This window comes from Erithacus rubecula (genome assembly GCF_903797595.1).
Source record: "Erithacus rubecula genome assembly, chromosome: 22".
Taxonomy (NCBI): domain Eukaryota; kingdom Metazoa; phylum Chordata; class Aves; order Passeriformes; family Muscicapidae; genus Erithacus; species Erithacus rubecula.
In genome coordinates this window covers 7,364,133-7,391,039 of record NC_136674.1, presented here as the reverse complement: position 1 = coordinate 7,391,039, position 26,907 = coordinate 7,364,133, and the positions used below count along the sequence as shown (strand labels likewise).

Genomic DNA, 26,907 nt, shown 5'->3' with positions numbered 1-26,907 from the left:
CCATGGCCATTTGGTGTCTGATTGTTCATCTGTGCTTTTCTGTTTAAGTGATCAGTTTAGCCAGTTCTGGCTCCCAAAAATGATAAATAAAGTAGGTTTCAGAGTGGACACAGCAGCAGCTCTCACAGCAAATTCCAAGCAGGTTACAAACACTTTCCATGACTGTTTGCAAAGGGTGTATCTGTCAATATCTTCATTATTTGTATTTCTCTCTGAAATGGTGGGTAGGACACCCTCATGTACTCCTGAATCTGGAGCAATTCTAACTCCAGCTCACTTCTGGGCAATACTGATGCCTCAGAAATAGGCAGGTCACCAACATGACAACAGAAAGTCCCTGGGGTTGAGACTAAGATGCTGTAAAAGCTCTCTGGCAAGGTTTTACTCTGGGATTTGATGTTTCTGCAAGATCATAAAATGTCTTTGAGGAATTCAAATAGATGTTGAAATTGAGGAATTTGGAGCAGTGTCAAAGGAAGGCAAAGCAGAGCATCTCTCTCCAGTCACTTGAAGATTTAAACAAGTGTAAAATCTGCAGTTGAAATGTCTGAGCAGTGAGAGATGATGATGCCACACATGTAATGGGTTTCCAGAGACAGGTTTGAAAACCAAGTTTCAACGAGTTTGTATTTCAGAAAAAGTGGGACTTACAGATATGCAAATTGGTGTTTTAAGGAGTTGGATTACAACACATAAATCCACATGCTGCAAGGAAAACTGAGTAAGAAGGGATTGGACTATACAGCCAAGCAAGATAGTAAAAGAGAGAATTATAGGTGTCTGGGCAGCTAAATGATACAGAATTGTTGTTTTACTTCACCTTGCCAGCCACTTTACCACTGCCAATAATTTACTGCATCAGTATGAAAAGACTGGCTGGAAAAAAGTAATCTGTCTACCTGCCTCAGATGGGAGTGGCTGCTGCAGAATGGGAATAGCAACTGACCCCAGGGACCAAAATCACTTGCAAGACAGGACTGAGCAGGAAAGAAACAGTCCATGTGTTCAGGGGAGGAAGAGAGCAGACATGTAAGGGGCAGGGTGGTCATGTTAATGGAAGAGCAGGTCTTTAAAAAAAAAAAATAAAACCTGTAAAAACAAGAAATTAAAAAGCAAGGGCTCTTCAGGTTCTTGCTGGAGTGCTGAACACTTCATTTTAGCATTAAAGCTCTCAGGTGTTAACTAAAGCAGGGAAGGAGATGGTGAGCTGATGACCACAGCTCTCTCTCACAGTGACAGAGAACATCATCTCTTGGGGACCCACCTAATTGCTTGGAAGTGAGAATTTTAAGACTCTGAGCCAATGACGGTTCCAGAAACATTCACTGTCAATTTTTGCACGGTGTGATCCATGACAGAAGCCTAAGGACAGTCACAGTACAGAAGGTTGGCAAATGCCACCATGCTGTGGGACAGACATTGCCTTGCCTTTCACAGACACAGAACTCAAGGATGTGAGCCAGGACAAGCTGTCAAGGAAGACATCAGAGACAAGAAAATCACCCCATAAATTTTGCTGTGTTGTTTCCAGAAGGAGGTTTTACCATGGGTTTTGAGATAAGGAAGGTAACCCAGCCCATCATTCTGTGCACAGCCACAGAACACTCTCCCCTTCATTATGAAGCAATGAGATTTAAAACAAAGAGCAATGAGAAAATGCTACACCATGCAACCTGGAGATGCAGCTCTCCTACTCCTGTTCTTGAAATACAAGGGAATTAAACACTCTGGAAGTCTGCAAGATTGCAACAGCTCTTTGAATGACATGGAAAAACATGAGTTTGTGTCAGAAACTTGCCTTGGAAAGCCAATTCAGTATGGCACTGCCACAGTAATACCCTGTGCTATGAGACACTGGTAGCTCAGACCTGTTGGATCCCAGAAACCTGGGTTTTTTCAGCTTTCTGTGTTTTCTGACACTGACCCCCAGGAGAATACTGCTTTTGACTTGAGACCTTGAGAAGCTTCCAAATTTGAGTGATGGAGTTAAAATCAGAGGTGTGTAGTTAAATAGAAGTGTGTGATTTCACATGCTGAAGGGTTTGGAATTTGAAGGTTTTAGGATATAGTAATAGGTGTGGGACAAGATGGAGGATTTTGGGTGTCTCCTTTCTGTTTTCTTCTTCCTTCTTCTTCATGGTTTCAGGCAGTAGTTTTTTGGTTGGACAGTCAGTGCTGCACTGAGGATCACAGGAATTTGGTTATTTGGGTCGGAAGTATAAATAATACAGGTGTTAGCTCTTTATTGAACTGTTTATCTTTAAAAAATCCTTGTAACTAGCTGGATTCAGCTCCATTTTGCTGCTTTTTAGCTGGTAACTGGAAGTGGTGCAGAACTCTCTGTACTTTAGATAAGATTTAATTAACAACCAAGCCCAAACAAGAGAAATTCGTCTCCTTCATGTTTTTAATCCTGACTCTAAGTGAAGACAGAAGAAAATGAAGACAAGACACTAAGTGGTGCAGTTACCAGCTTTACATGAACCCAGACCTGCCCTCTCTCTGTAGCATCAGGTTTCCAGCAGCATTTAGGGCTATGGAGAGGCAGTGATCATCACAAACAGGCTCATATTCTTTATACCCCCTCCATATGCAGCTCTAACTTCCTTTGCAAGTCATTGATTCTTTATTAGATTTACTGCTCATCCATAATAAAATAAATTGTTTCTAGGATTGTTTAAATGATACCATCTATATTTATAACTTAAACAATGCAGAATAGTTATATGGGTCTTACAAAAAACAGAAAAAGATATTAAAATGAGACTAATAGCCACCTCCTGCTGCACAATTTTTGAAAACATTTTTCTTGTATTTCCAGCCTAGAAATGGAGAGGTTTCTTTATACAGAGACTGAACACCACAAATGAACATGTCCGTCACTAGGTCTGAGAAAGGAGAAAATCACAGTTCTGTCTGTACAGAGGTGGAGGAGCAGGTGAGGGGTGTGATAGCTCAATGAAAGGAAGGTTAATGATTCACTAACCAGTAACACCCTCTCACAGGTTGTCTGAGGTGATCATTTTTCTGCCAGTTCAAATGTTAGTTCATGATCACAAACCAGAGACCTGAATGTTAAATAGCCAGAGGAGTTGTTCTTGGCTCTGTCTTAATGATTTTGAGCTTCCATTCTTTCTGGTTGTGCTTCCCCATAACTGTGGCAGCTGCTGAGAGACTCAGCAAATAAACATGGCCAGGCCAGAGCTCAAAATACAGAGAAATGAGGAAGAGCAGTTGGCTGGTCACTTGTAAATGAATTCTCCTTGCTGGGTGAGCATGTGCTGCTGTGTGGAAGTGAAGGGTGGGCTTTCAGAAGGGATCCCACTACTGCAAACATCTCATACTTGCCCTTCATAAACTTCTCCCAGGTCTCAGGCTTCTCTCATTCTGACATTAAAAAGGAACCAGAGACTTGTTCAGAGACTGGAGTTTTACTCCCTACTGAAAGCAAGACTCTAGCCTGAGGCTGGATTATTACAGTTGAGCTTTTCCTTTTCCCTTCAGTCTAACTAAAAGAAGGTTGGTTTAGATGAGATCTAAGGAAGGAGTTTTTTTACAAAGATGCTAAAGCATTGGTACAGGGTGGCCAGGAGATGGTTGATGCCTCATTCCTGGAAACATTCAAGCAGCAAAGTCTAGTGGAAGGTGCTCCTGCAGGAGGATTGGATTACATGACCTTCAAAAGTCCCTTCCAACCCAAACCATTCTATTTATCTATTTGATATCTTTTTATATAATTCAATTAGAAGCACACAGGGAGAGGCTATATTTTAATCTGCATTTGTGCAGCTGTAGGTTCCTGGGCTATGGTTACACAGATAACAAATTGAAATTACCGGGTAATTAATACTGGCCTGGTGCAATCCACCTAGTTATGACAATAAATAGTATTGAAAGGGAGACAAAATCTTGCCCACAGACAAATTACACTGTAATTGTCATCTGGTACCACTGTAGCTACAATACCCTCACTGCAAGGGAAGTACTCCATTTTCCTGTACCAAAACATTAGGCAGGAGCAATAAAGGTGTGGCTTGAGGTGCAGATAGAACAGCCCAAAGGCTGTTGGTTTCCATGGAGCTCTGAATTTTGATTGCAGCAGGGATAAACAGCTGAGATTTCAGGCACACTTAGTGCCAGAATGGCAAGAGGCAAAAAGGACATTCAGAAGGGCAAAGGCAAGAAAACATCCCAGGCTTTGTGCAGGGGACAGTGCACACAGTGCCATGAGGAGCTGGCAGGGGCTGGCACAGGGAAAGGATTCCACTCACATAGGCTCCCACGATGCTGCTCTTGGCAGCCACGAAGATGAGGCAGATGAAGATGGCTGAGCCCAGCATCCCAACAGCACACACCAGGGGATCGGCGCGCTGCGTCTTGGAGCGGCACCACTTGGTGGCTCCTGCCCCTGTGATCACACCCAGGAATCCAGTGAAACAGGTGATGGCTCCAAAGATCAAACTGTTAAAAACATGGAAAGAAAGAAAGAAAGACAGAATATGATATAATTTATTTATTTATTAATTTTTTTTAAGCTTTCCCCCAGAGCATCTTTGGACACATTATTAGTATAAACTGACTAATGGAAATTTGCACTATTTGCAAATTTTAAATAAAACAAATGCTCGTGATTTTAGCCCTCTTCTCCTGCAGTTAAAAAAAATACAGCATATGAAATTTATCATTGTACACAGGATTTGATTCATGGGCAAAGGGGTGCAAAAGGCTCACACTGCTTCCCTGGGTGGAACTGGGATTCCTACAAAGTGCCCTGAACAGCTAATTATGTATACATAAAACTAATTAATAAGCTGTACATTGATCATGTAAGGGGAAATCATGGACCAGGAAGCTTTAGGGCAAGGAAACCTAACAAGACTGTTAAATAACAATGATTTCCAACATACTTTGACTTTATAACTCCTTTCAGGCCACTGCAAAGCATCTTTTTGCTGTTAGGTTACACATTTCAAATGTGCTAATTTCAATTTAAAGGGCCAGGAGGATTCTCTATATGATATATGGACTTGATTACAGAGTCTTGGGCAACCACATTAGAGAAGCTTGAGGACAGTTCAAAAGTGAGGTGTCATCAGGGAGAGGGAACTTTTCTTTGTGAACAGCAGATGGGCAGTCAGGCTGGAGCTGCTGTTTCACTCACTGCATTTTTGTGGAACAGCCTGAGATTGCTTGCTGGACACTCTGGCTGATGGGACTCCACACCACTAACTGCTTTAATTGAGATGTGATTATGTCTGCTAGGCAAGAAGGTTTTCCTAATATTATTTCCCCTCATGAGCTACAAAGCAAAAGATCTGACCAAAGGTTTATCTAGTATCTTTTATTTACCTGGAGGAATACTTTTATAGCATTTCCTGGTTTGTGCCACCATTGTAAATCACAAAATGAAAATTTATTTTTCACAGCTTATGTGTTGCAAGTGATATTCCATAACCAGGACTGAAAACCCAAACCACTGTATAACATCAAACACTCCAGCCCAAAGTGTCCCAGATCTCTGGGACATTCTTCAGCAAAACTCAGCACACACAGCAGTTTACAGAACAGTAAAACAGGGAAGTCCTGCTTCACACAGAAACAAAAACCTACAGGATTAGTCCCTGCAGCTTTAGGGGAGTCATTCCAATCTGAATTACAGGCACCACTGGGGATTCCTAAACTGCCAGTTTATTCTGCTGCTATCACAGATGGGTCATAAGAACCCAAATTCTCAACTCTCCAAACATCCTCCTTAGAGAATTTCTCTTGTCTCTTTTCTCTTTTCTACTCTGCATCACAGCCTGGGAACTAAGACAGAGCTGAGGTCATTGCTTCTCCCTTGGTTTGACTTCATGCAATGAAGAAGAGAACTAAAGGCTAGTTTACAATCCCAGCATTTCCTATCATTGTTGCAAGGCCCTAGAGGAAATTGCAGACATTCTAGTACCTTGTCCCTGTGGGACTTGCCTGTTTCCTCTGGTAAATAAGCCCTCACCCCCTCTCCCCCCCTGTACAGCAGCTCTCACCTATCTTTGGTGCCACAGGGCTGGGAGCTGCAGGTCTCTGCTGTCTTCTGCACAACCTGTGCTCTGTGAAGGTACAGAGGGATCCACATCCCCAGTGCCCCCGTGGCAAAGGAGACAGCTGAGGTGGCCAAGGATGAGAACACATAACTGCGGCTGGGGGGACAAAGCCAAGAGGAGGATTAGTGGGGAAAGTGAAAAGCAGGACCCTCAACAGGAGCCAGAGCTGCAGGGACAGAGCCCAGTGTTCCCACACACTTGCCAAGGGGAAGAGGGGACACAAGGTACAAAGGAAAGGAGAATAAAAAGCATGGAATATTCACACGTGGTGCTCACTGATAATAATATACTGAACCCATCAGGGATGCTTCACAGGACAGTTCCACGGGACTGTTTGAGAGGACAGCCAGTACTTAGTCACTAAGACATGATATGTGAATTACAGGCTTTCACCCCAAATGTCACCTGTGGACTTGGATGAGCAGTTTCACTTCTCCCTCCCCATCCATGCCACCATATGGTTACTACTTACATAAACTAACAAAAGCAGTGACTTAAAAATAATTATAAATTATCTAACATTGCTTTCATAGTCCTTTGGCACTGGAGGACAGTACCAGGGAGATATTCTAGCCAGAAGCTCTAAAAATGAAGGGCATCACAAATTTCCCATCAGAATTACAAGGTAACCCTGGAATCACAAGTGAAAGTATTTGTACATTCACAGGACAGCTTTTTGGAAGTGCAGCTGCTTAAGCACTCGTGAGCATGTGAACCTTTATGCACACAAACAAGCACCCAAGCACATTCAGTTCTCTTGGATTCAGTCTCATGTGGTTGTTCACATATATTTAAACTTGCCATAGTGCAAGCTTCTGTGTGTTTTTTAATCTTAAATTGCTAAAACTCTCCTTTCTCCCTCAGCAGAATAGCTCTTTTAAAGAAGAAAAAGGATCTAAGTGTCTGAACAACAGTGGCACAACAATTAATACAGGAACACAGCAATTTCTACACTTCAAAAGCCCTGATTTGTGTGAAGTGTGAGCCAAAAAAAGCAGACTTTTTCTTAGATGTCAGTCTAGGAAAGGTTAGAGCAAAACTTGGAATCCAGCATTGTCACAGCAGTTGATGCCTCATGTAACTGGGATTTTCTTTCCCAGGTCCACAGACTAAACTTCCTGCAACTCCCTGCATGTCATCACTTTCCAGTCTCACCATGCTAAACCCAGGCCATTGGATGCTCTGACTAAGAATTAGAGACAAAACGTTTTTTACTCGTGCTCTTACTTTCTAATCAATGCTTTCATGTCTCTCAGCCATGAAGTCCGAGCCTTCAGCTGCCCCCCAAGTTGTTCAGCATTTCCTCTTTTGGCAGCAGGCACAAATATCAAGATGAGTGTCCCTGTTATCATTCCTAGGAGTGGAGATACCTGCAAGAAAGGAGCAGGGGATTAGCAGAGGAGGCAGGAGGGTTTGCTTTGCCTGGTCAGGAAGAAGCAGAATCCATCTGTTGGGTTTCAGTGACTGCTCCTCACAGCCAGTGAACCTGTGACATCGAGGCATCTGCTCCTTTCCTTCCTCCATGTCATTCCCTGGACTCTCTTATCTCACCCTGGAAACATGCAGCTTGAAAGTACTCTGAGAAAGGCAGCCCATTGTGTTAATAAGTACCAAGATTCATCTAAACATGATTCTTCAGTGATGTTTAACTCTCTGGAAACCTACTCCCAGCTGGGCTGAGACACCAGCTGGTTTCTGGGTGAGTGCAGAAGCCTTTTAAAGGCAATTAGACCAGCTGAAAGATTTCTGGATGTAGGGAACATGCTGGCTTTGAAAACCTTTGCTTGACATACATCCCTCTTCCAGCTAACCCACAATGGATTCCTGTTCTCAGGCATCTTCCTCAGGTTACCTCAGTACAACAGATCAAGAAACATTGAAAATTCAGGCTGGAAAAATGGAAAACAACACATTCAAGGGCTTGGTTTCCCAGTATCCAATAATTTCTCAAGCACTATGCAATAATACAAAGATTCCACAGCATTTTGCAAGCTATAAAAACTATTCTTGTTTGACACTGAAATTCCATTATTGTCAGAATGGAAAATAGCTCCATCAGGAAAATAGGAACATGGATTTCACTGAAGTGTCATCTCATCTAGACATGCTAGTTAAAAAAATAAATTCATGTTAAAAAAACCCCAAACAAACAGCTTCCAGTATTAACCTGAGAAAAGCTTTTACACATTGAGCAGTGTTTTATGTCCAAAGATGACAAACTCACAATCCTTCTAGGGAAGGAAAGACAAAAGTATTTCAGAAGTTAAAAGTCAGGAAAATCGCTCATCCAGGAATACACTGAATCCTTATGAAGCATCCTTCTGACAGCTGAAGAGAATACACAGCACTGGTAAAACATATTGGAAATTCTGTTTTTTCTACAGCCAGAAGTAGAAGTCTCTTGTTGCAAGCCTCTTTGATTTTTATATAAAAGCTTAAGTACCCACCAGGACAATAGCCAGAACACTCAGTAATGGTGCAGTGAAACACTCACTTTACTGACAAAGCTGCCACTTGTCCACGTGCCCTTCTGTCTTTTTCAGCCCCTGAAGTGGATTATTCCTGACCTCTCTGTATTTGGAAGATGCTTCCCACACAGGGAAGCATCATCTTGGGGAATCACTCCCACCTTGCAGGAGTGCAATAATTGCCGTAGGGATGGAGGCTGCTTTACTCTGATGTCTGGATGCTTTCTATCTGTGCTGTGTGACTACAAAGCAATGGTGTCCAAAGCAACCACCACAGATGTGTGCAGCTCATCAGATTCCCCAGATTTTGTACAGCCAGGGAATCCTGCACCAATGTGTCATTTATAGTGGAAATCATGACCTGTAAGGAGTACAGACTTGCAGATAGCCTGGATTTCCCAGGATAACTGTGAATACACCATCTGAAAAGTCCTAGTGATTATCTGTTTCCACAGATTAACCATTTGGGTTTTACAGACAGATTTGGGTTTTCCAAGAGTGCTCCAGTTAAAGCCCACTGACCAGAGGATGGGCTTTGGGGTTTTCACTCCTTGTGTTGGCCTCTGCTCAAAAATTCATTTTACTCTTAAATATTTCTGCTAATAAGGCAGCATGCTCTTGGTGGGAAGCTTTAGGCTTCTCTGCTTTCCACTGCAGGTGCAGAGCTGGAAGCTGCCCTCCACTCTGCCAGCTACAGATGAACTGTTCATGGTGATGTTCCTGGCCTTACCTACCCTGGGCATGGCCTGTGTCCCAGAGGGCATATTTGCTTCAGATGGGAGCCCCTGCATTTCATCACCTACTGTTACAAACAGTGTTGGCCTGAGCTTCATGAGATTCCTGGTCTCCATGAAGTGCCAGAGCCAGGGAATGCACCTCACATGCCACCCACAGTGCCAAAGGTCAGAAACCAGTTCTGCTGGGCCACTTCCTCTCAGCTCTTTCAAGACATCTTTGTGTGCACAAGCTGTTTGTGAGTATGTGATTGGAGTGGATTATCTTTTCAAGCCCATTTATCAGGGTCCCAAGAGGTTAAAATAGAAGGAAGCTGACTGTCTCAGGGCAGAAAAACAAGCGGAAACTGGAACAAAGTGTTTTTTCCTCAAAGCCGGAAGCCATTCTCAGAGTTTCTTGACAGCAGGAGACTGAAAGACTGTGGAGTTGATTTAAGGCCAATGCCTCGTCTTCCTGTCCCCATCAAGAAGTCAGAATTGATTGATTGATTGATAACAAAGTGATTGGAAAATTCTTGGCCCCAAGCAGGGAAAACACCAAGTCCCACAAGCCAAGCCCACATATCTTTGCTTAGAGAGTGCATCTGCCGTGCATTTAAAATCCACAGATGTAATTTCCCACACCTCACCTCTCAGATATAATAACAGGTGTGATGGAACCCTTCCTAACACTAATCAGCCAGCCAGCCCTCATTAAGATGTGTCATTAGGAGGGACTTACCCGCAGTGCCCAGTGCCAGTCTCCAGCAACCTGCTTCACACTCGACCCAGTGATGTATCCCAGGCCACTGCAAGAAAGGCCAAGAGGAGAGTTGGTCAGGGCTTTAAGTGTGCCACAGTCACAGCTGTTCTTAGACAAAGGCAAAGAGAGGCACAGCCAACTGTGTGTCCTCAGCTCTTGTCCTACAGGAAGAAATATGGGGATTGAAGCAGATGGTGGCTAATATGTGACTGTGCCCAGCACTGCTGATCTAAAAATGTTCAGATCTGATTTGGAAGTTTATAGCTGACCTTTCAATTTAAGAAAGAAAGACTTAAAAATCATTTACTTCCCAATTTCATTTCTATATCAGGCCTTTGTGCTAATATAAATATTAAACAATTTTATGTTCAAGCTTTCAGTCTGCCCTTCAAGGACAGAGCATATTCCAAGATTTTTTTTCTTGCCACTAAATAGTACTTAGTTCTAATTATGCAGGAAGAGACTATTTTCTATTCGCTTGGAAGAAGAACATGCAAGAAGTTTCATGGGAGACCTTCAGTCACATGTAAGACAAAAAGTCACAAGAGACTAAAGGTGAATATAGCCACCCTTTTTCAAAACTGCTGCATTTGTTGCTGAGATTGCCTTGGCTATAAATTGCCAGGATTGCAATGGGGCAACTGTGAGCCCCCCTCCCTGGACCTACCCCACTTTATGGAAGAGCCTGCTAAGCTTTGGGGTTGTCAGCTATAATCCCCCTAAAACTGGACATTTTACCTAGCCAGGCCTCAAAATCAAACCATGAATCATCACAGACTGGTGTGGGTTGTAAGAGACCTCAAAATCCATCCAGTTGTACCCCTTGCAGTGGGCAGAGACACCTCCCACTGTCCCAGGGTGCTCCCAGCCCTGTCCAGCCTGGCCTTGGGCACTTCCAGGGATGGAGCAGCCACAGCTGCTCTGGGAATCTGTGCCAGGGCCTCACCACCCTCACAGGGAAGAATTCTTCTTGTTATCCAATCACAACCTCTTTCAGTTTCCAGCCCTTGCTCTATCCTCCATGGCCTTGTAATCCATGCTGCTGCTGGATATTGAGATAATGAAGTCCCAGAATTAGGCTCAACAGGATGAATATTTGTAATTTCTTTCTAGTTCATTGAATTTTCTATGTGAATACTTGGAATCCTTGGTCCTCTTGGCAAAATATTCTTTTCACCCATTAAGGATCTGTTTCTCTCTTTTTCCTCAAGAGCAAAAGGATGTTTGTGCATTTTTATGCCTCAGGTAAGTGTTCCAGCTTGTAAAATGCACTACCAGAAGCTTTTCCTCTGAGTTTGGAACATACTGTCCATGTATTCCCTGCTGGAAATGTGCCCATAATGCCTTTTGCCCAGGATGTTGTCTGGCTCTGGGAATTGGTATGCAAACTATGCAAAGCCAGCTTGCTGACAATCTCACAATAGAGGGCAAACCATTATTTGAAAAAATAAAAATAAAAATAAAAATAATGACAGATTCCCTCCAGTCCCAACAATCAGATACTGTGTTGGGCTGATAAAGAAACTCCACTGAAAGAAAAAGCAAAAGTATTTTGATTCCATTTCCACCCCACTGCTGTAAAAAAGTAGGAAAAAAAACTAAATAAACCAACAACAAACTTCCCATTAGTTCCCAAAAGTCACACATGAACCAGTAACAGGGCCAAAAAAAGAATCTAATTCCTGCAACTAATTAGTCACTGCTCACAATATTTTCCTGTCCAAACCATCCCAGAACTATCATCAGTAGCAATTTCACATCTGTGTGAGTTTATACAAGAGAAAAGCCAAAAGCAGACTGAAGAACCTTTGTGTCACTTACCTGCCCAGAGGAATTGCAAAGTAGAACACAGACAGCATAAGGGTCCTGGTGTTTTTGGTGAACAGGTCTCCAATGATGGTTGGGGCAATAGTGGAATAACTGGCTTCACCAATGCCAACCAGACCCCGGGAGAGCACAAGGAGCCAGAAATACTGACAAAAGAAATAGAAACATTAGCAGGTGCCCCCTTGGCTTTTTTCATTCAGGATGGACAACACTCAGGGAGATACAAATTCATGTGACTGGAAAATGATCCTCCTGTATGTATTTTTAGAATTTCAGAGTTGTTTCATTTGTCTTTTGCCCAGAAGAAAGGGACTATATTTTTGTGAGGATTGATAGGCATGGAAGAAAAGTAATAATAAAACATTTACTCAGTGACATTCAAGAATATATTCTAGAAGAGGCAGAAGACACCCAGTTTGTTCCCAGATCCCAGCTCACTCTTGCTGAGCTGGGAAGGTCTGGGGAGGTGGGTGAGTGTAACAAACCCTGCTCTGGGATCCAGAAACAGCAACTCCTGCCAAGCACAACTCATCCTCCCCAGCATGCCAAGGACAGGTTCTGACTGTGAAATCCTAAAGGCTCTTCAAAGCTAGGAGAGAGCTGAACCTGCAATCCCCCAAACTAAATCTTCCTTCATTAAAAGCTATGGAATAACAGAATATTTTAAAGGTGCAAAGCACCCATCCCACTCCTCTTGCCTTGAACAGCAGCAGACAGTTCCCAAAACTCTCAGAGGAGACCCAAGCTTTCCTAGGAAGCCCAGGAACATCCATGTACTCTGCAAGCAGGACCTGCAGGGGATGGCTTGGGACCACACAGGGCAGGGGCATGGAGAGGCATTCAGCTGCCTAGGGAAACACCTTTCTAGGCAAAGGTAATCCCAAAATGAGTACATACCTCACATGCAGCACAAAACCACCTAAAATAGTCAAAAAGGAATTGTTTACCTAATAGAATTTTCCTAATGGCCCATTTCAAGCCATGCTTTTGTGAACTGCAAGGACCTGATTTTCAACCTAAGCTCTTTCACTGTCCCTGCAGTTTTCTGGGTGCTGCTAAGACACAATGCTTTGATGCCTGAATACCTGATAGATGAGCACAAGCAAACTCTCAGCCATCTAATCAGCTTGAGCTACACCCAGAAATAATTGCAGAAATAATTGCAGTCAATGCAGAAAGTTGTAAGCACAGAAAAATCTATTTCTACAAGTGTAACCTCTACAAATCCTCAATTTACTGTCATTATTCTATAGATCATTTGTGAGAAAAACAGCAGGGATTTAAACTGAAGGAAGGGAGGTTCAAATTATGTATTAGGAAGAAATTCTTCCCTGGCACAGGTTTCTCAGAGCAGCTGTGGCTGCCCCTGGATCTCTGGAAGTGTTCAAGGGCAGGTTGGATGGGGCTTGGAGAAACCTGGGACAGTGGAAGGTGTCCCTGCCCATGGCAGGGGGTAGAACTGGGTGGATTTTAAGTTCCTTCCCCACCCAAACCACTCTGTGATTCCATGCTTATGATATGTCCTTAACCATGAAAGCACTTCGGGAAAAATGAGCAATTACCAATTCTCCTTCTTCAGATAGGAAAAAGTCAAGGGAAATGACTGATTTTGAGCCCTACAGCAAAGCCAAGCCAGAGTACAAGTCTCATTCACAAACATGGAAAATGCCATGCAGTCTCCAAGCCATGTGCATCAGTCATAAATAAATATATCCATCAGCAGACAAAAATCTACCACTGACGTGTTTGCATTGTTTTCCTCACTGTAATCCCTGGTTGAAAAGAGTATTTTGAGTATTCCAATAGCCACAAAACAAATACTTTTGTGTACTCTTCACTTCCTCATATTTTGGTGTGAATTCTGGAGCAATATCCCTTTTCTGCAGGAATTCAAGTTCCTTGTTTGCTGGCAGGGTGTGTGCAGTGCTGCTCACATTCACACATCTCCCAAAAGCTGCGTGCACATAACTCACACACGTGGGTGTGAGCAGAAAGGGCAGCACTGTGACTCAAGTGATTTAATTGATGGCAATTTCCCAATGCTCAATCACTCCACTGCAGAAATATGCTGGCAGTCACTGCTGCACAGGTAACCAATGTATTTTGAATGAGCAACAGTATTCATAACGTGCTGAAAGGCTTAGTCATGCAGAATTAGAAAGCAGGGAGCTGGAGGCTGCCTGTGGTTTCTGAGGAAGTTTAGATCTGGATCACAGAGAGGGTGACAGGCAAAGTGCTCACCTGCCTGGGATGAGCATGGACAATGTTACTTACACCTGAAGAATGACAAGTTTGTAAATGCACTGGATGTCCTCAAATTTGAAATACCTTCAGAAAAATGACACAATTTTGTGCTCACCAAGTGGTATCACTCCCAGTGAAGGCACTGGGCAGGAATTTCCTCCAAACAATGTTGTTAGAAGGTTCCTCTTACAATCCTTGTGCAAAGCAGGAAAACAATACCAAGTATTTTTGTGGTAGAGTGACTCAGTTTCATCAATACCACAGAATCAGATTCCCAATACAATGAAATTATCTGCAACAAGTAAGACATTCACTCTTCTCTCTCAGTTCCTCCTCAAATCCTCCTCCCTGGCTTATCCCATGCTGACACATTCCAAATATCTGTTTAAATTTAAACTATGTTCTTTGAAGCAGTGGTATTCAAACTTAAGTAAGGAGATTTTGAGTTCATCTGGGAATAAAAGCAGTCTTAAAAAACATAATCCACATAAAGACCTGAATAGTATTGCCCTTCTGAGATCAGATATTCAAGACTATGGATCATGCAGCCATTAAGTTGTGACAACTAGATTAAACATACAAAAATCTAAAACAGTTCTGGGAATTATTTCTAGTTGGTTCTATACTGTGCCTGGTTTTGCAGCTCTATATCTAGGATTAAAAAGCTAATTCCTGTTCTTACCAGCTCTTTGGGATCTCTGGCTAGCATACACCCTGTTGGAAGTCATAGGATAAAATTAATTTGTTAAAATGAGCTGGGACATCCCATCTTCCATCTCTAATCAGTCACTCAAAACCTGTATTTTAGTTGTCTCTGAAGAGGCACAGCTGGGGAGCTCCCCAAGGCAAAAAGTGGTCCCATCCATGACAGGCCTCATCTTTTTGTTTTTCATATAAGAAGAAAAAAAATACAAATAACAGCACAACTCTAAAATTCTTATGCTGCTGCTCATTTGGACCACAGGCATTCCATGAACCACACAGAAACTGGTCCTGAAACCACTCTGTATGCAATATACAGACAACTTTTTGTGTATATTTAGACACACATACCCATAGGAACATCCCTTTTCCTCTCCAAGTGTATGTGGACATGACAACCTGCACAAACACATGGCAAAGTCAGATGTTCCACATGCTGAGGAAAATTCTGTTCTCCTCCACAGCAGTAGCAGGACACCTCTGCCATTTCCTCTGCACTGGATTTTCCCCCCCACTGCTTTTCCATTTGTGTCCTGCCTCAAGGTTCTCAGGAGTTTAATGAGAGAAAAAGGGCTGACACCAGCTCAATTCTGTCAGTGCTCAGAAGCAGAACAGGCAGCTCAGACTTTAACTGAATTTCACTGTTCCCCAAGCAGAAATTGATATATATTGAAGAAGCTCATTCCTTTCTATATGACTTGGTAACTCTGCTGTAATTTCTTCATCTGTGCAAGTGGGTTTCTGGCAGGAAAATTGAAAATATCCGAGTCAGCTTTCAGGACCTGAACTAATTCCTTCCCCACAGGTTAAGCCCAGCAACTTCAACACTTATCAATAGTGTTTTCCTAAAATGAAATGCTTGAAACTGAAGTTTTTTTGAAACAAGATGCTATTAGGGCAAACAATTAATTTATCTTCAATTTTGGAAAGCAGTTATATCAGAGACTGCACCTCCATGAGGATGTGCCACTGGGAAGGGACACCTGAGCCACACAGAGTGACTTCTACGAGTTCCAGGGGCAATTCAAGATGCAAAAGGGGCTTCCAGTCCCTTTCTCCAACCTGTGTGGCTGGTGGGACACAAGCCAGGGAAGATTCCAGTACACAATAAACCAGCATATGGAAAGAATGGTGGCTGCAGAGACCCAGAACTGCCACAGCCTCCCTGGGAATTTCCCTTCAAGAGATGACATCACCAGAAGTTAATGCATGGAGGAAGCACTGACACCTATGAATGGGAGGTACAAAGGGTCAATGGATGTGCTCTCCTCTTCCCATCCCATAAATATATAGAAGGACAAACACCCTCTAGCCATAAAGCAAAGACAACCAAATTCCTCAAATTAAAAGTGCTACAGAAAGGGTACAAATCCTTATGCCTTGGGGATGCACCAATAAGGAATAGAAAACTCTACCTACCAACTTCTACATTTCTTAAACTATCAGAAGCCATAGAGAACAAGAGTGACAGATCATGGGGTCCAAGGGACCTGGTCTCATTACTGTCACCAGTGTCACCAAACACTAGGAGCTATGGATGTGACAATCCTTTCAGAATTTACATCTGAAAAGAAGCTTCCATGGTTGGAGTTAAGTATTTATAATACAGAACCAATGAATTGTTTAAGTTAGGAAAGACCTCTAAGAACATCAGATCCCACATATAAAATGTATGATGTGGTTTCTGTTCACACCTTCATACTGACTTTACTCTCAATCTCCTGCACACATAAATGTTTGATGGAATAGGACACATGACTGGCTTTAATCATGTTTGGTGAAACCACCTAATTATACATTTATCCTATTTGTATAGACCATTCAGGGAGTAATATGTGTTTTAAGAGGTCTAATTACAGCTTGAAATTTTTCTCCTTTTTTAATTAGTTAACAAAAGGAGTAAAGCCACAGTTCTTTAAAAGATTATCTGCCAGTGGTAAACCTATTATCTGCCAAATATGTGTACAACTCTGAACCACCAGATTTACTGTCTAAAGAATCATATGATCCCTAAGCTTTAGTTATTAAGTATTTGCATTTGAATGTGGAATAGCTTGTAAGGGTCTCAAAAGAAGCTGAACACATGCTGCTTTCAGATGAGGGACACATGGACTGAGGAGATCCAGAGTAATGAATTCCTGTGTGTGCACAGCACCAATACAAACCATGTTTAAAACTGCTGTTGCTGGTCTAAAAGAAAGATCTTTTATACTGCTACAGCACCTGCACCTGTACCCTTCCCTGTGTGAGGGTGTTGAGTTAAACTCCTGTGGATAATGCATTTAGCTGATGCAAAAGAGGACTTACTATCATTAAATTCCTCTTTGAGCTCAGTTTTGTCATATTTTCCTTTTTTGTATTATATAAACATTATGCAAAAATCAAGAATATAGAATCAGGGTTTGCATCCTCTGAAATGAGATGTGCATTAAGTCATTCCTACCATGAGCAGCTGGGATTGCCACACAGAGCCTAAAATGTGGTGAAATGACAATACACTAAGGAGAAAACATTGGGATTGACCTAATTTCCCTGAACTACACTACTGTATTTCTCCAGCTGGCTGAGCTTTGCACTAGGCAGCCAGGGGAGAACAGCAGTCACAAGTGATCAGCTGGATAAATCCGAGATCCTGCAGGAGCCAGCTGAACAAAGTAAACTCCACAGGCTCAAATATCAATTCAGGGCTGCACAACCGTGGTTTCCTCTGACAGCTGCACTCACAGGCAGCAATGTGCCCTCCTTGAGCACACCCTGCTGCATTTTCTGGCCAGGCAAACACTACTCCCTCCTCTGCTGCAGGAAGCTTTCCCAGCACTTTGCAGGATTGAAATGGTTAATGATGTCACACTACACCTTTTGCCAAAGGATGCACCATTAATATGAGGTAAGCTTCACCAGGAACCTGCCCTGAGTATCGGGGTGGTGACTCAGAGCATTGACTCCTGCACAGTCACAGCTCCAATTCCAGCTCATTAGCTGAGAGCCACTGAAGAGCTGAGCACTGGAATGACATTACATATTTGTTTAAACACTAAATGCTCCAATTCTCTCAGCCCTCCCAGGAATGAGGGCTCACCTTGAAGAATCTGAAAGTTTCTAAGTCAAACAAGGACACTGACATAGCAGAGAGACAAGCTGCCATTAAACATTGAGGTTGATGTTTCAGATTCCATTCTGTGCCTGGGTGCATGACAAAGGCCACAGCAGAACAGACAAGTCTAAATACATCTTCCAGCACTGTGCACCCCTAAAGCTTTATGAATTTTGCATATATATAACCAAGGCACCTGGCTTCCACTGGTGGATACAAGTCCTGGGCCCAAATACTTGATGGGAATGCTATGTCAAATCTAGATATGAAACCCAAAGTTACATGCCTCACTTTCTCTAACATCAATGGTTCTAACTCTTCTCTAATAAAAGCAGAATAAATATTGTAAAGAACCAGAGAGGGGCTACATAGTACTGATGAATTCTTCCATGTCAACTCTGAAGAACGTGTCTTCCTGTCAAGTCCAGCCCAGATTTTTAAGTAACTGAATATTAATTCCAAATTCTGGCCATTTGATGTCTTACCATCTGGGAGATCTTTGAGCAGGAACAAAGGAAGATGAATGTTTTTATCTTTATTGACAACTAATTTTACCTAATCCCTCATGGGAATTGCCAGCCAAGAGACCAAAATACAAACCTGAATGTGGGCAAAACTGTGCACTGAGATGTTTTGTTGATGAGCCCTTTTCTCCCCTGTTCAGAGGCTGGCTAAGCACTGGTTTCAGGATTTCCTACACCCAAAGGCAGTGGGTTATGTACAAAGGGACCAGCAGGGCACGTGTCCAGGTGGAGACTAGCTGGAGACAGACTGATGGGTTATCAGCTCTGAGACAATGCTGAGAGTTATCAGTGTTTATCTGTTGGCTGTAGAGATGCAAGAGCACTTAGAAGTTCATGCTAGAGTTACCTGTCAGATAAATATAATTGTGAACCACCCTTCTCACCTCCACCACGAGTTCTCCCCTTATCAGCCCTGAGTCCTGCAGGCAGGGCAGCCCAGGGCAGATGCACTGCAGCAGCTGCTGCTGCTTCTGACATTTGTCCCACTGCAGGCAAGTGATTTGGATTCCACTTTCCTTCCCTCATTGTGTGTGTTGTCACTCACCCATATCTACTTCTCACTCCCCCTCTCTATCATCACAACTATTTGTAAGTCACTACTACACACAACATTTCCCAGAACTTCTATCACCACTGGATTCTGTTTAAGTTCTACAGTTTCCCCCCTTCACACTGAACTCTTGATGCTAAGTCTGTCTTCCATCACCATTTTTAAACTGTTCGCCTTTGCAAGCACTCACAGAATAAGAGAATACCTGAGACTGGAAGGAGTTTTGGAGATAGTCTAGTCCATGTTCTCTGGTTACAGCAGGATCATCTACACCAGGCTGATCAGGATAATCTCCAATTGAATTTTGAGTATCTCCAAAGATGGAGGAACCAGCCATGCTGGACAACTGTTACAGTGTTTGACCATCCTCAAAGTAAAATAGTGTCTTCTTATGTTTAAGTGAAATTTCCAGTATTTTAATTTGTGCCCCTTGCCTCATCTTTTCACAGGGGAGGTTTGAGAACAGTCTGGCTCCATCTTTACACCTCTATCAATATCAATATACACCAAAGCAGCACTATGGGCTCTATGGGACTGAAGCAGTTCTAGAGTGAAGATGTCACTTTGGCAAAGGTAGAGTATTTAAATTCAGTTTAATCCATATGGCAGACACCATCTCACATTTGCTGTGTCTCTGCCTCATTCACACCAACCAGGTTTTTCTTCACTCCTTTTCCCTTAAGCCTGCTTGGCATAGAAAGAATAATAGTTTAAATATTTATGTCTGGCACAGGATGCTTCTCTTACGCAAAGATCCTCCCTTCAACTCTGACAAGCAGGTCACTAAAATTGAAGTGCAAATGCCCCAGGCCTTCTTCCTTCAAGTGTTCACAGGTTTTATTCACACATTCACATTATTTTTATTCACATGTACTTGTTCTACATATGCTGGCTGGAGGTTATAACCATGTTACAGATGATACTGCTGTACCACACCAAGATTTAACAGCTACTGAGTTACTGAAACCTTAGTGCACTTTATTAATCACTTGCTCAAGGGTCAATACTGAATCCTTTTGCATTCAGGGTGGACTTATACAACAGCTTCTAAAGGAGGTCTCATTCCTCTGCAGCATCCATTTACACTTTGTCAAACACTTCCAAACTTCAGCTCGTTTGGATGCAGTAAGTGTCTCACTGATTCTCAGCTCTAAACACCTCACCTTTGAACAATTCCCTTTTGGGAAAATTCAGCTGCTACTCAGAGCCCTACAAGGAGAAAAGAGACTACAGCAAGCAGAAAGAGACCAAAATACATATTTAAATATAAAAATGAGCAAGGGAGATGAGGCAAAGTCCACTCACCTTTCCTTTGATTGTCTCTAGTATTTGTTAATGGCTTTAGTTCTCCCAGGTAGCCTGTTCAAGCACACTTAATTGAATGTGGGAAGTTTTATTTGGGAATGCACTTAAGATTCTGGTTGATTAAAACATCCTTATTTGATGAGATTTATATTATTATTTAGTGTATTAAAAAAACCAATAAAGACTCTAAGATACTCCTTTTTCACTCATCACACTCTTCAATCAGCAGCTAAAGTGTTTAACAACTGCATACCTACAGGGAGGCTCTAAAGTGAAACACCTAATTAAGTGCTCTGGAGATAAAAACAAACCCAAACCACCCTGGAAATAGCAAGACTCCCACAGCACTTCTTCCACAGAGCTGCTTTGTGCTTCACAGGGTCAAAAATCCGTGGCAAGGTTATCTGAGCTATTTGCAAATGCTGAATGTGAAATTCCCTTTCAACACGAAAATCGAAGTGTCTAAAATCCAGGTTCCCATCACTCTCCTCCCCCCAAAGCTGTGGCAGTCCTGAGAGAATCTTCTGTTGCTTTTCAGTAATTTTTGGGCAGCACAAAAGGGCCAGCTCAATTCCCATTCTCCATCCCATTAGGTAATTTAATTACAAGACACTGGGTGATGAAGCAGCACCACCAGGTCCTAATAAACTGAGCTAAGACAAAGCAGCATTTCAGCTTCTAATTGAAGGGCTTTTCATTTGATTGACCTGCTCATGGTAAAAAAATACTATGACATGCAAATGGTGGGACTTACATTCTCCTCAGTTTAGTTTCTTGGTCATTAATATTGGTCTAATGACAGGGCTCTGGGATGCAATTGGGAGGAAGGTACCAGGCTGCTCACTCACCAAACCCCATCCAGAAGATGCATCACTGCTGTAAAACAGACCTTAAAGAAAAAGGCTGATGTTCAAATAAATCACAGGAATCATAAAGAGCCCCATGTTCCCAGTGCCTGATAGAAGACAGAGTTAAAACCCTTCTTTTCATCCTTGGCTCTGGTGTAAGGCCCAGAGGAGTCCATGGCCCTTCACATGGCTGAAATAGTGGTCATTTATCCCTGTTACAAAGCCATTACACCAGAATGTATCTTCCAAAACTGTTCCCCTAAGAACACTGATAGTTCTGGGTCGGAAGCAAATGTTGCTTTTTGTTCCAGATCTGTCAGGTGGGACACACTTACCAGCACTTGCCTCAAATATCTCTGGCATTAGGCATTATCACAGCTTCCTTCCTGAGACTGCAAACACAGCCATAATCACTAAAATAGGGATTGGAAGAAATACAGTGTATTTTTGCAAGTGTGGAAACACTGCAAGGTTCTTGACACACACAGGTTCCCAAATGCAGCTGGAATATGGGGTGGCATTCAGTGAACCAAAGGATATTCACAGGTAATAATGGGCTGCTGTGTCCCAGCCACAGATGAGCCACGAGCAAAACCTAAATCCAAGCAATGAAGAGATGCCAGATTTTTCAGAATAAACATTTACAGGCATTAATACCTGGCACTAACAGCATCTCCACCTCCAGTGATGTCTACAGAACTGTGTGAGGTCCAGCCTCTTTAACATGGTGGGCTGTCTTGGCTCAAACTCTTTGGTTTGGACGAATTCTTAAGCAAAAATTGAGTCCAATCCATCAGACAGGTTGGATTGGAGATTCTTGGAGAGCACCACCCCATGTCCCTATCCCTGAAACCACTGAAGAAACTGATTTCTCAGCACACCCTTTGAAAAAAGCTTCAACCAACTGACTGAGACACCCAGGTGTGAACTCTCAGCCCTCACTAGATGCATTTCCAAGTGTAGGACAAGTTCTGAGAGTGCATGAAGGACACATTTTAAAGGAATCTCTCAAGGTTACAGTCCCTGCAACTTTCCCATACTGTTGTTTTGCTGATTCTTGGAATATTTTGCTTTGCATATGCTAAAAAGTCAAGCACACCCACAGGTCAGCTCTTGCAGGCAACTTTGCTGAAGAGCCATTTAAATCATTCCAAACTCTGATTTTTGTTGCTGCTTTGTGTTTTCACGCTTCCCTGGCTTGCTGACTCAATCAAGATCCAGAGATCTCCAAGAACCGTGTGAAGGCTGATCTTGCAGAATGTCTGGCCCATATCTGAGAGATGTCTCACTTTTAGCATCAGATTTCCAGAGAGAAAGTGGTGCATCTACCAATTCCTTCTACTTAGGAGCTGCTTCTTATTCATGATGTTCCTTGAACAGTTGTCATGTTCCTTTCTGAAGTGTTATTAATTGACAAGGTTTTGTCGTGCTGTAGCTAAATTTCATTTTTTAAATCCAGCCTATCTGACAAAATGACAACCTATTAAACCACACTAAACACATTTGGATGTTTTGTGACTATCTTCTCATGAGGCTCCATCACTCATGTTTTCAGACTCAATGATCAGCACCACTCCCAGGGATTTCCAGCTCAAAATCTATTAAGGAGGGTTGAGATTAGTACTCTAATTTGGCTTATCTGAATTGCAAATGCAGTGTTTTGTGTAGCCTGGGAACTTTATACATTTAAAAGAAATGTCAACACTTCAAAAGACTAATTTAGCACCTGGTACTGTAAGACATTTCCCTTCTTCTCACTATTTGCACATGACTTAGAACATAATGGTCCTTTTCCCAGCCTTTATGCACAACCCAGGAGGCCAAAGGCTGCAGAAGCACTTACACTTCCCAAGGAGTGACTGATGCATTTGGATCAGCAGGCAACCAGGAGCCCAACCAAAGAAAGCTCCAATCCATACTTTTGCATCTGAACAGAAGCCAGAGCCTGAATAACACATTCTCTCTCTCCTGCATCCTGTTTTTCAGGACAATATGCATAACCTTCAAGAACCACTCTGCTAATAGATTTGTTTCCAGGCCTCCTAATGAGCCTAAACCTGGGATGAATGGATTGTTTTCTTTGTGAGGCATCATTAACCAAACTCTGCTAAAGCACTGTGCTTCCTCCCAGGCTTCAAGAACACCTGCCTCACGTCCATCCAGGCTGAACACACATCAGTTTACAGCCTCCAAAAATGGGAACATTTCTCCAGACCCATATCTGGCCATCCCAGTGGACCTTGAAGACACATGTCCTACACACCAACTTGGCATCCTCTCTGTGCCCTCAATACACAGCTAGTTGGGAAGTTAATTCCCAAAATCACAAGACCACCCAGGCACTGCAGCAGTGACTTGCTTTGCCTTCTGAACTCGTTTGACCAAGCCAGACATCCCCCAGCACTCGCCCAGGGACCCCACATCAGGAATGACTTGTGTCCCTCAGGCCATAGCACCACTGCAAGGATCCTGTTAGGCTGAGAGGAAATTTTACAGTTCCTTTCTATTTTAACATTTGCTTGGAAACTTAGATGCAGCACTATTCTTTTTTCTTTGTTTTTTTTCACACCAACTGATTAAGCCCCAGTCTATTTAAGGAGCATTTTTCCTTTATTCCATTCCTTCAATATTTTGAACAAGGCTGAGCTTAAGATACTGTCATAATTATTTATAAAACATAATGCTAAAGCATTATAGAGACTTCCACTTATACAGAGTTAAGAAATAAGTCATTATTTGTGTTCCATCAGCATGCCCTGGGGTTAGGCCTCTGCTGCAGCATGACAAGCAGAATATACATTTTAACAGACAACACAAGAAGAAGGAATGTTTCCAAGACACACACAGCCTGGAAATAAAACAACCATGCCTTCTTCCCTCTGCCTCCTCAGCAAATCACTGGCCCAGATGAGATTTCCTGCTCAGGCACAACAAAAGCAGGACAGGTGGAATGTTACAGGCTTCTACAGCATCCATTAACTTACACAGCAGATTAACTTTCCTACCCTTCAACCTACAGACCTAAACTTCAACCTACAACCAAATTTAGCTTTCTGAAAAAAAATGGGACAAACCTATAAAAATCTTTGGGCTGCAAAAATCTTTCATGCACCATGCTGCTGTCTCTAAGCATTTCCACATCCAATGAAATAGCACCAAATGTGTGTTGATGTAAGGTCTGACTCAATTGCCACAGACACACAAAAGGTTCCCACAGACTTCCAGAGAAGGAGCTGAATCAGAACCACAATCACAGACCCTGTGATAACAGTTTCAACATCTTCCAGTAACCCAGATAGCAAACAGTGCTCTGAAACAGGACAGGCAATTACAGCAATTGCTGAGACCCTGTGCAATGAGCACTGAGCTGGAGCCTGGCTGCTCCCCCAGCACAAACCTCTGCCCACCTGCTCCAGAAAATGCCTGAGCTTGGAGGGGCAGGTCTGACATTTCAGTGCAAGTAACTGACCTCATCCCACTGAACTGGAATCACAGCCCCTGCAGCAGCACATGGCAATGCAGGTGAGTCCTGATGGAATGGAAACATCTCCTCTCTCAGCACCCACAGCATCTGATTCAGATTCTGTGTGATTTCAGACCAATTAATGGCCTAAAAGGAAGTGGCAGGGTGCAAGAGGCACATTTATAGACACACAGCTGGGGTGATTTGAGAAGTCTGAATAGGACATGGTGCCAGACTGACCCCACCTGGGGAAGGTGGGATGTGGGGGGTGCATCTTGAGGGCTCTCAGGTCCCAGGAGGGAGAGCAAACCCATTCCTGTCCCAGACACCATGCAGATGGGAAATGTAATGTGTGGTACAGATATTCCTTATGATAGTTATTGAAGTTCATTTCTCTCATCACAGGAACAAGCTTTCCAAGTAAGCTTTGGAACTGTGCTGTGTCTGTCTCCTGGCAGCCATCACCAGCTGTGTTTTCTATAACTCTTCCCAAATACTTCACAGATGCATGGACACAGATACTGGATGGAAAAAACCCAACATTGAGCAGAAAATACACTTCAATTTCTGATAACACCTTTGAAAAGCTGCCTATTCTCATAGATTGGCTTTTTTTGGGTCTGATGCTCTAAGAACACCTTTATCTGGTTTTCATTTATAGTTTCCCTTGGAAGAGTGACAGGTACAAAGGAACAAGGTAGGAACATAAAACGACCAGGAGACAAACACTTGACAGTAATTCTGCACTCTACAACTATTTCATTTATATAAATCTTTTCCCAATGCTTCTGTCCTTCATTAAATCTGAGGGAACAGTGAGGACCCAAGATTCAAGAGTTCAAATCATTGCACTTGTCTGTGCAAAAGAAGATTTTCTTACAGAAAAACAGTTTTCCACATAGTATCTGGAATCAGCTGTGCTGAAGATGATAGCAGACTTGACAGATACCCAGAATACCTCAAGACCAGCTCAGTCAGTGTTCCATTATTAAAGGAATAAGCAATAGTGTATTTTTTCCTACAGGACACCTCATATAATCAATATGAAAAGATGTGAGATAGTAAAACTTACAAGAGCACTAGGAACAGCATTTGGAAGGAACAGCAAGTGCCTTCTTACTGGCAAATGGCCAAACAAATGGGGCTTTTCCATTTCCACATGGTGGTGATGCTGAGTTAATGGCTGGACTCGATCTCAGAAGTCTTTTCCAGCCTTAACAATTCTAAAATTCTAAAAGGGGCTGTAGGAACTCTCTCTTTAAATCACCTCCTTTCAGACATACAAAGAGGGACAGTGGGGCAGAATCAGTCCATACAGAATTCCACTCTGCCCTCTCTTACTGGGACTCTGAGCCACCCTTCACCTGGCAGCCCCTGACCCCAGAGCTCTGGCACAGCAGCCCCACTGTGGGGAGGAGGGAGCTCTGACAGCTGGAAGGAGATGCACAGATTGCCACATCTGGCTTTAGAGAGCAGAGGCAGGGCAGCAGGCTGCAGGTGTCCTGTGGTGCAGGGGGCACCAGGGCAGCACAAAGGGCCAGAACTGCAGCTCAGAGTGATTTGGGAGCTGACACCACCCACACAGACAGCACCAGCACTCACCTGACCTCCTTCTGGTAAGAGCCCACAGTCAGTAATATTTTTCCTGAGCAGTCTAGAAAAGGCCTAATGTGCAGAAATCCAAATGCCAACAGTATTTGCTCATCTCCTGTGCCACACCAAAGCTGGCAGAACACAGCAGAGCCAACCAAGAGCTTTGGCCATGAGCTCTGCAGATATCTCCAGCACCAGCTCTGTGACAGTCTGTGACAGCCCAGGGAACTGCCTGAGGCAGGGACTGCATGCACATGCAGCTGACTGCCCAAAGTTGCTGGGAGAATCCCTTTTGCCTGTTTTCTACGAGAGAGTTCTGCTCAAAAATAATAGGCTGGAACAGTAGGAGATAAACATTCCAGTAATTCATGGTGACTTCAAAGACAACACTCAGTCTCCTTCTTACATGTAAAATAATGGCTTGGGGATTTTAGTTTTGTTTGTTTATGTTTTTCAAGCTGTGTATTTACCTTGCACAGTGGAACCACAGGCACAGGAGCTGTATGTTTTATATTACAACTTCTGCTGGAGCACTTAAGACTAAAGGCTTTTTTTTTTTTTATTATTTTCCTATAGTGAATCATCATATGTAGGGGGTGGTTGGATTATGTTTATGTTTTTCAAAATTAACCCAACTAACCATTTGTTCCATACTGCACACAGTTTATTGCTTCTCTTTTAGAAACTCCTTTAAAGACAAGCTTTGGAATAAAAATACATTTGGCAAGTC

At 42.8% G+C, this 26,907-nt stretch overlaps 1 protein-coding gene across 3 annotated transcripts in view; it reads right to left on the bottom strand.

Moving 5' to 3' along the window:
* Positions 1–26,907, bottom strand: part of LOC306811449 (sphingosine-1-phosphate transporter SPNS2-like) — a 127,859-nt gene that overhangs the window by 34,231 nt on the left and 66,721 nt on the right. For all 3 annotated transcript variants that reach the window (XM_079325156.1, XM_079325154.1, XM_079325155.1), the window contains exons 4-8: positions 11,849–12,000; positions 10,007–10,073; positions 7,311–7,453; positions 6,027–6,179; positions 4,272–4,461 (exon numbers count right to left, since the gene is read on the bottom strand). In XM_079325156.1, coding sequence (XP_079181282.1) covers positions 4,272–4,461; positions 6,027–6,179; positions 7,311–7,453; positions 10,007–10,073; positions 11,849–12,000 — 705 coding nt within the window. The remainder of the gene's footprint in view (positions 1–4,271; positions 4,462–6,026; positions 6,180–7,310; positions 7,454–10,006; positions 10,074–11,848; positions 12,001–26,907) is intronic.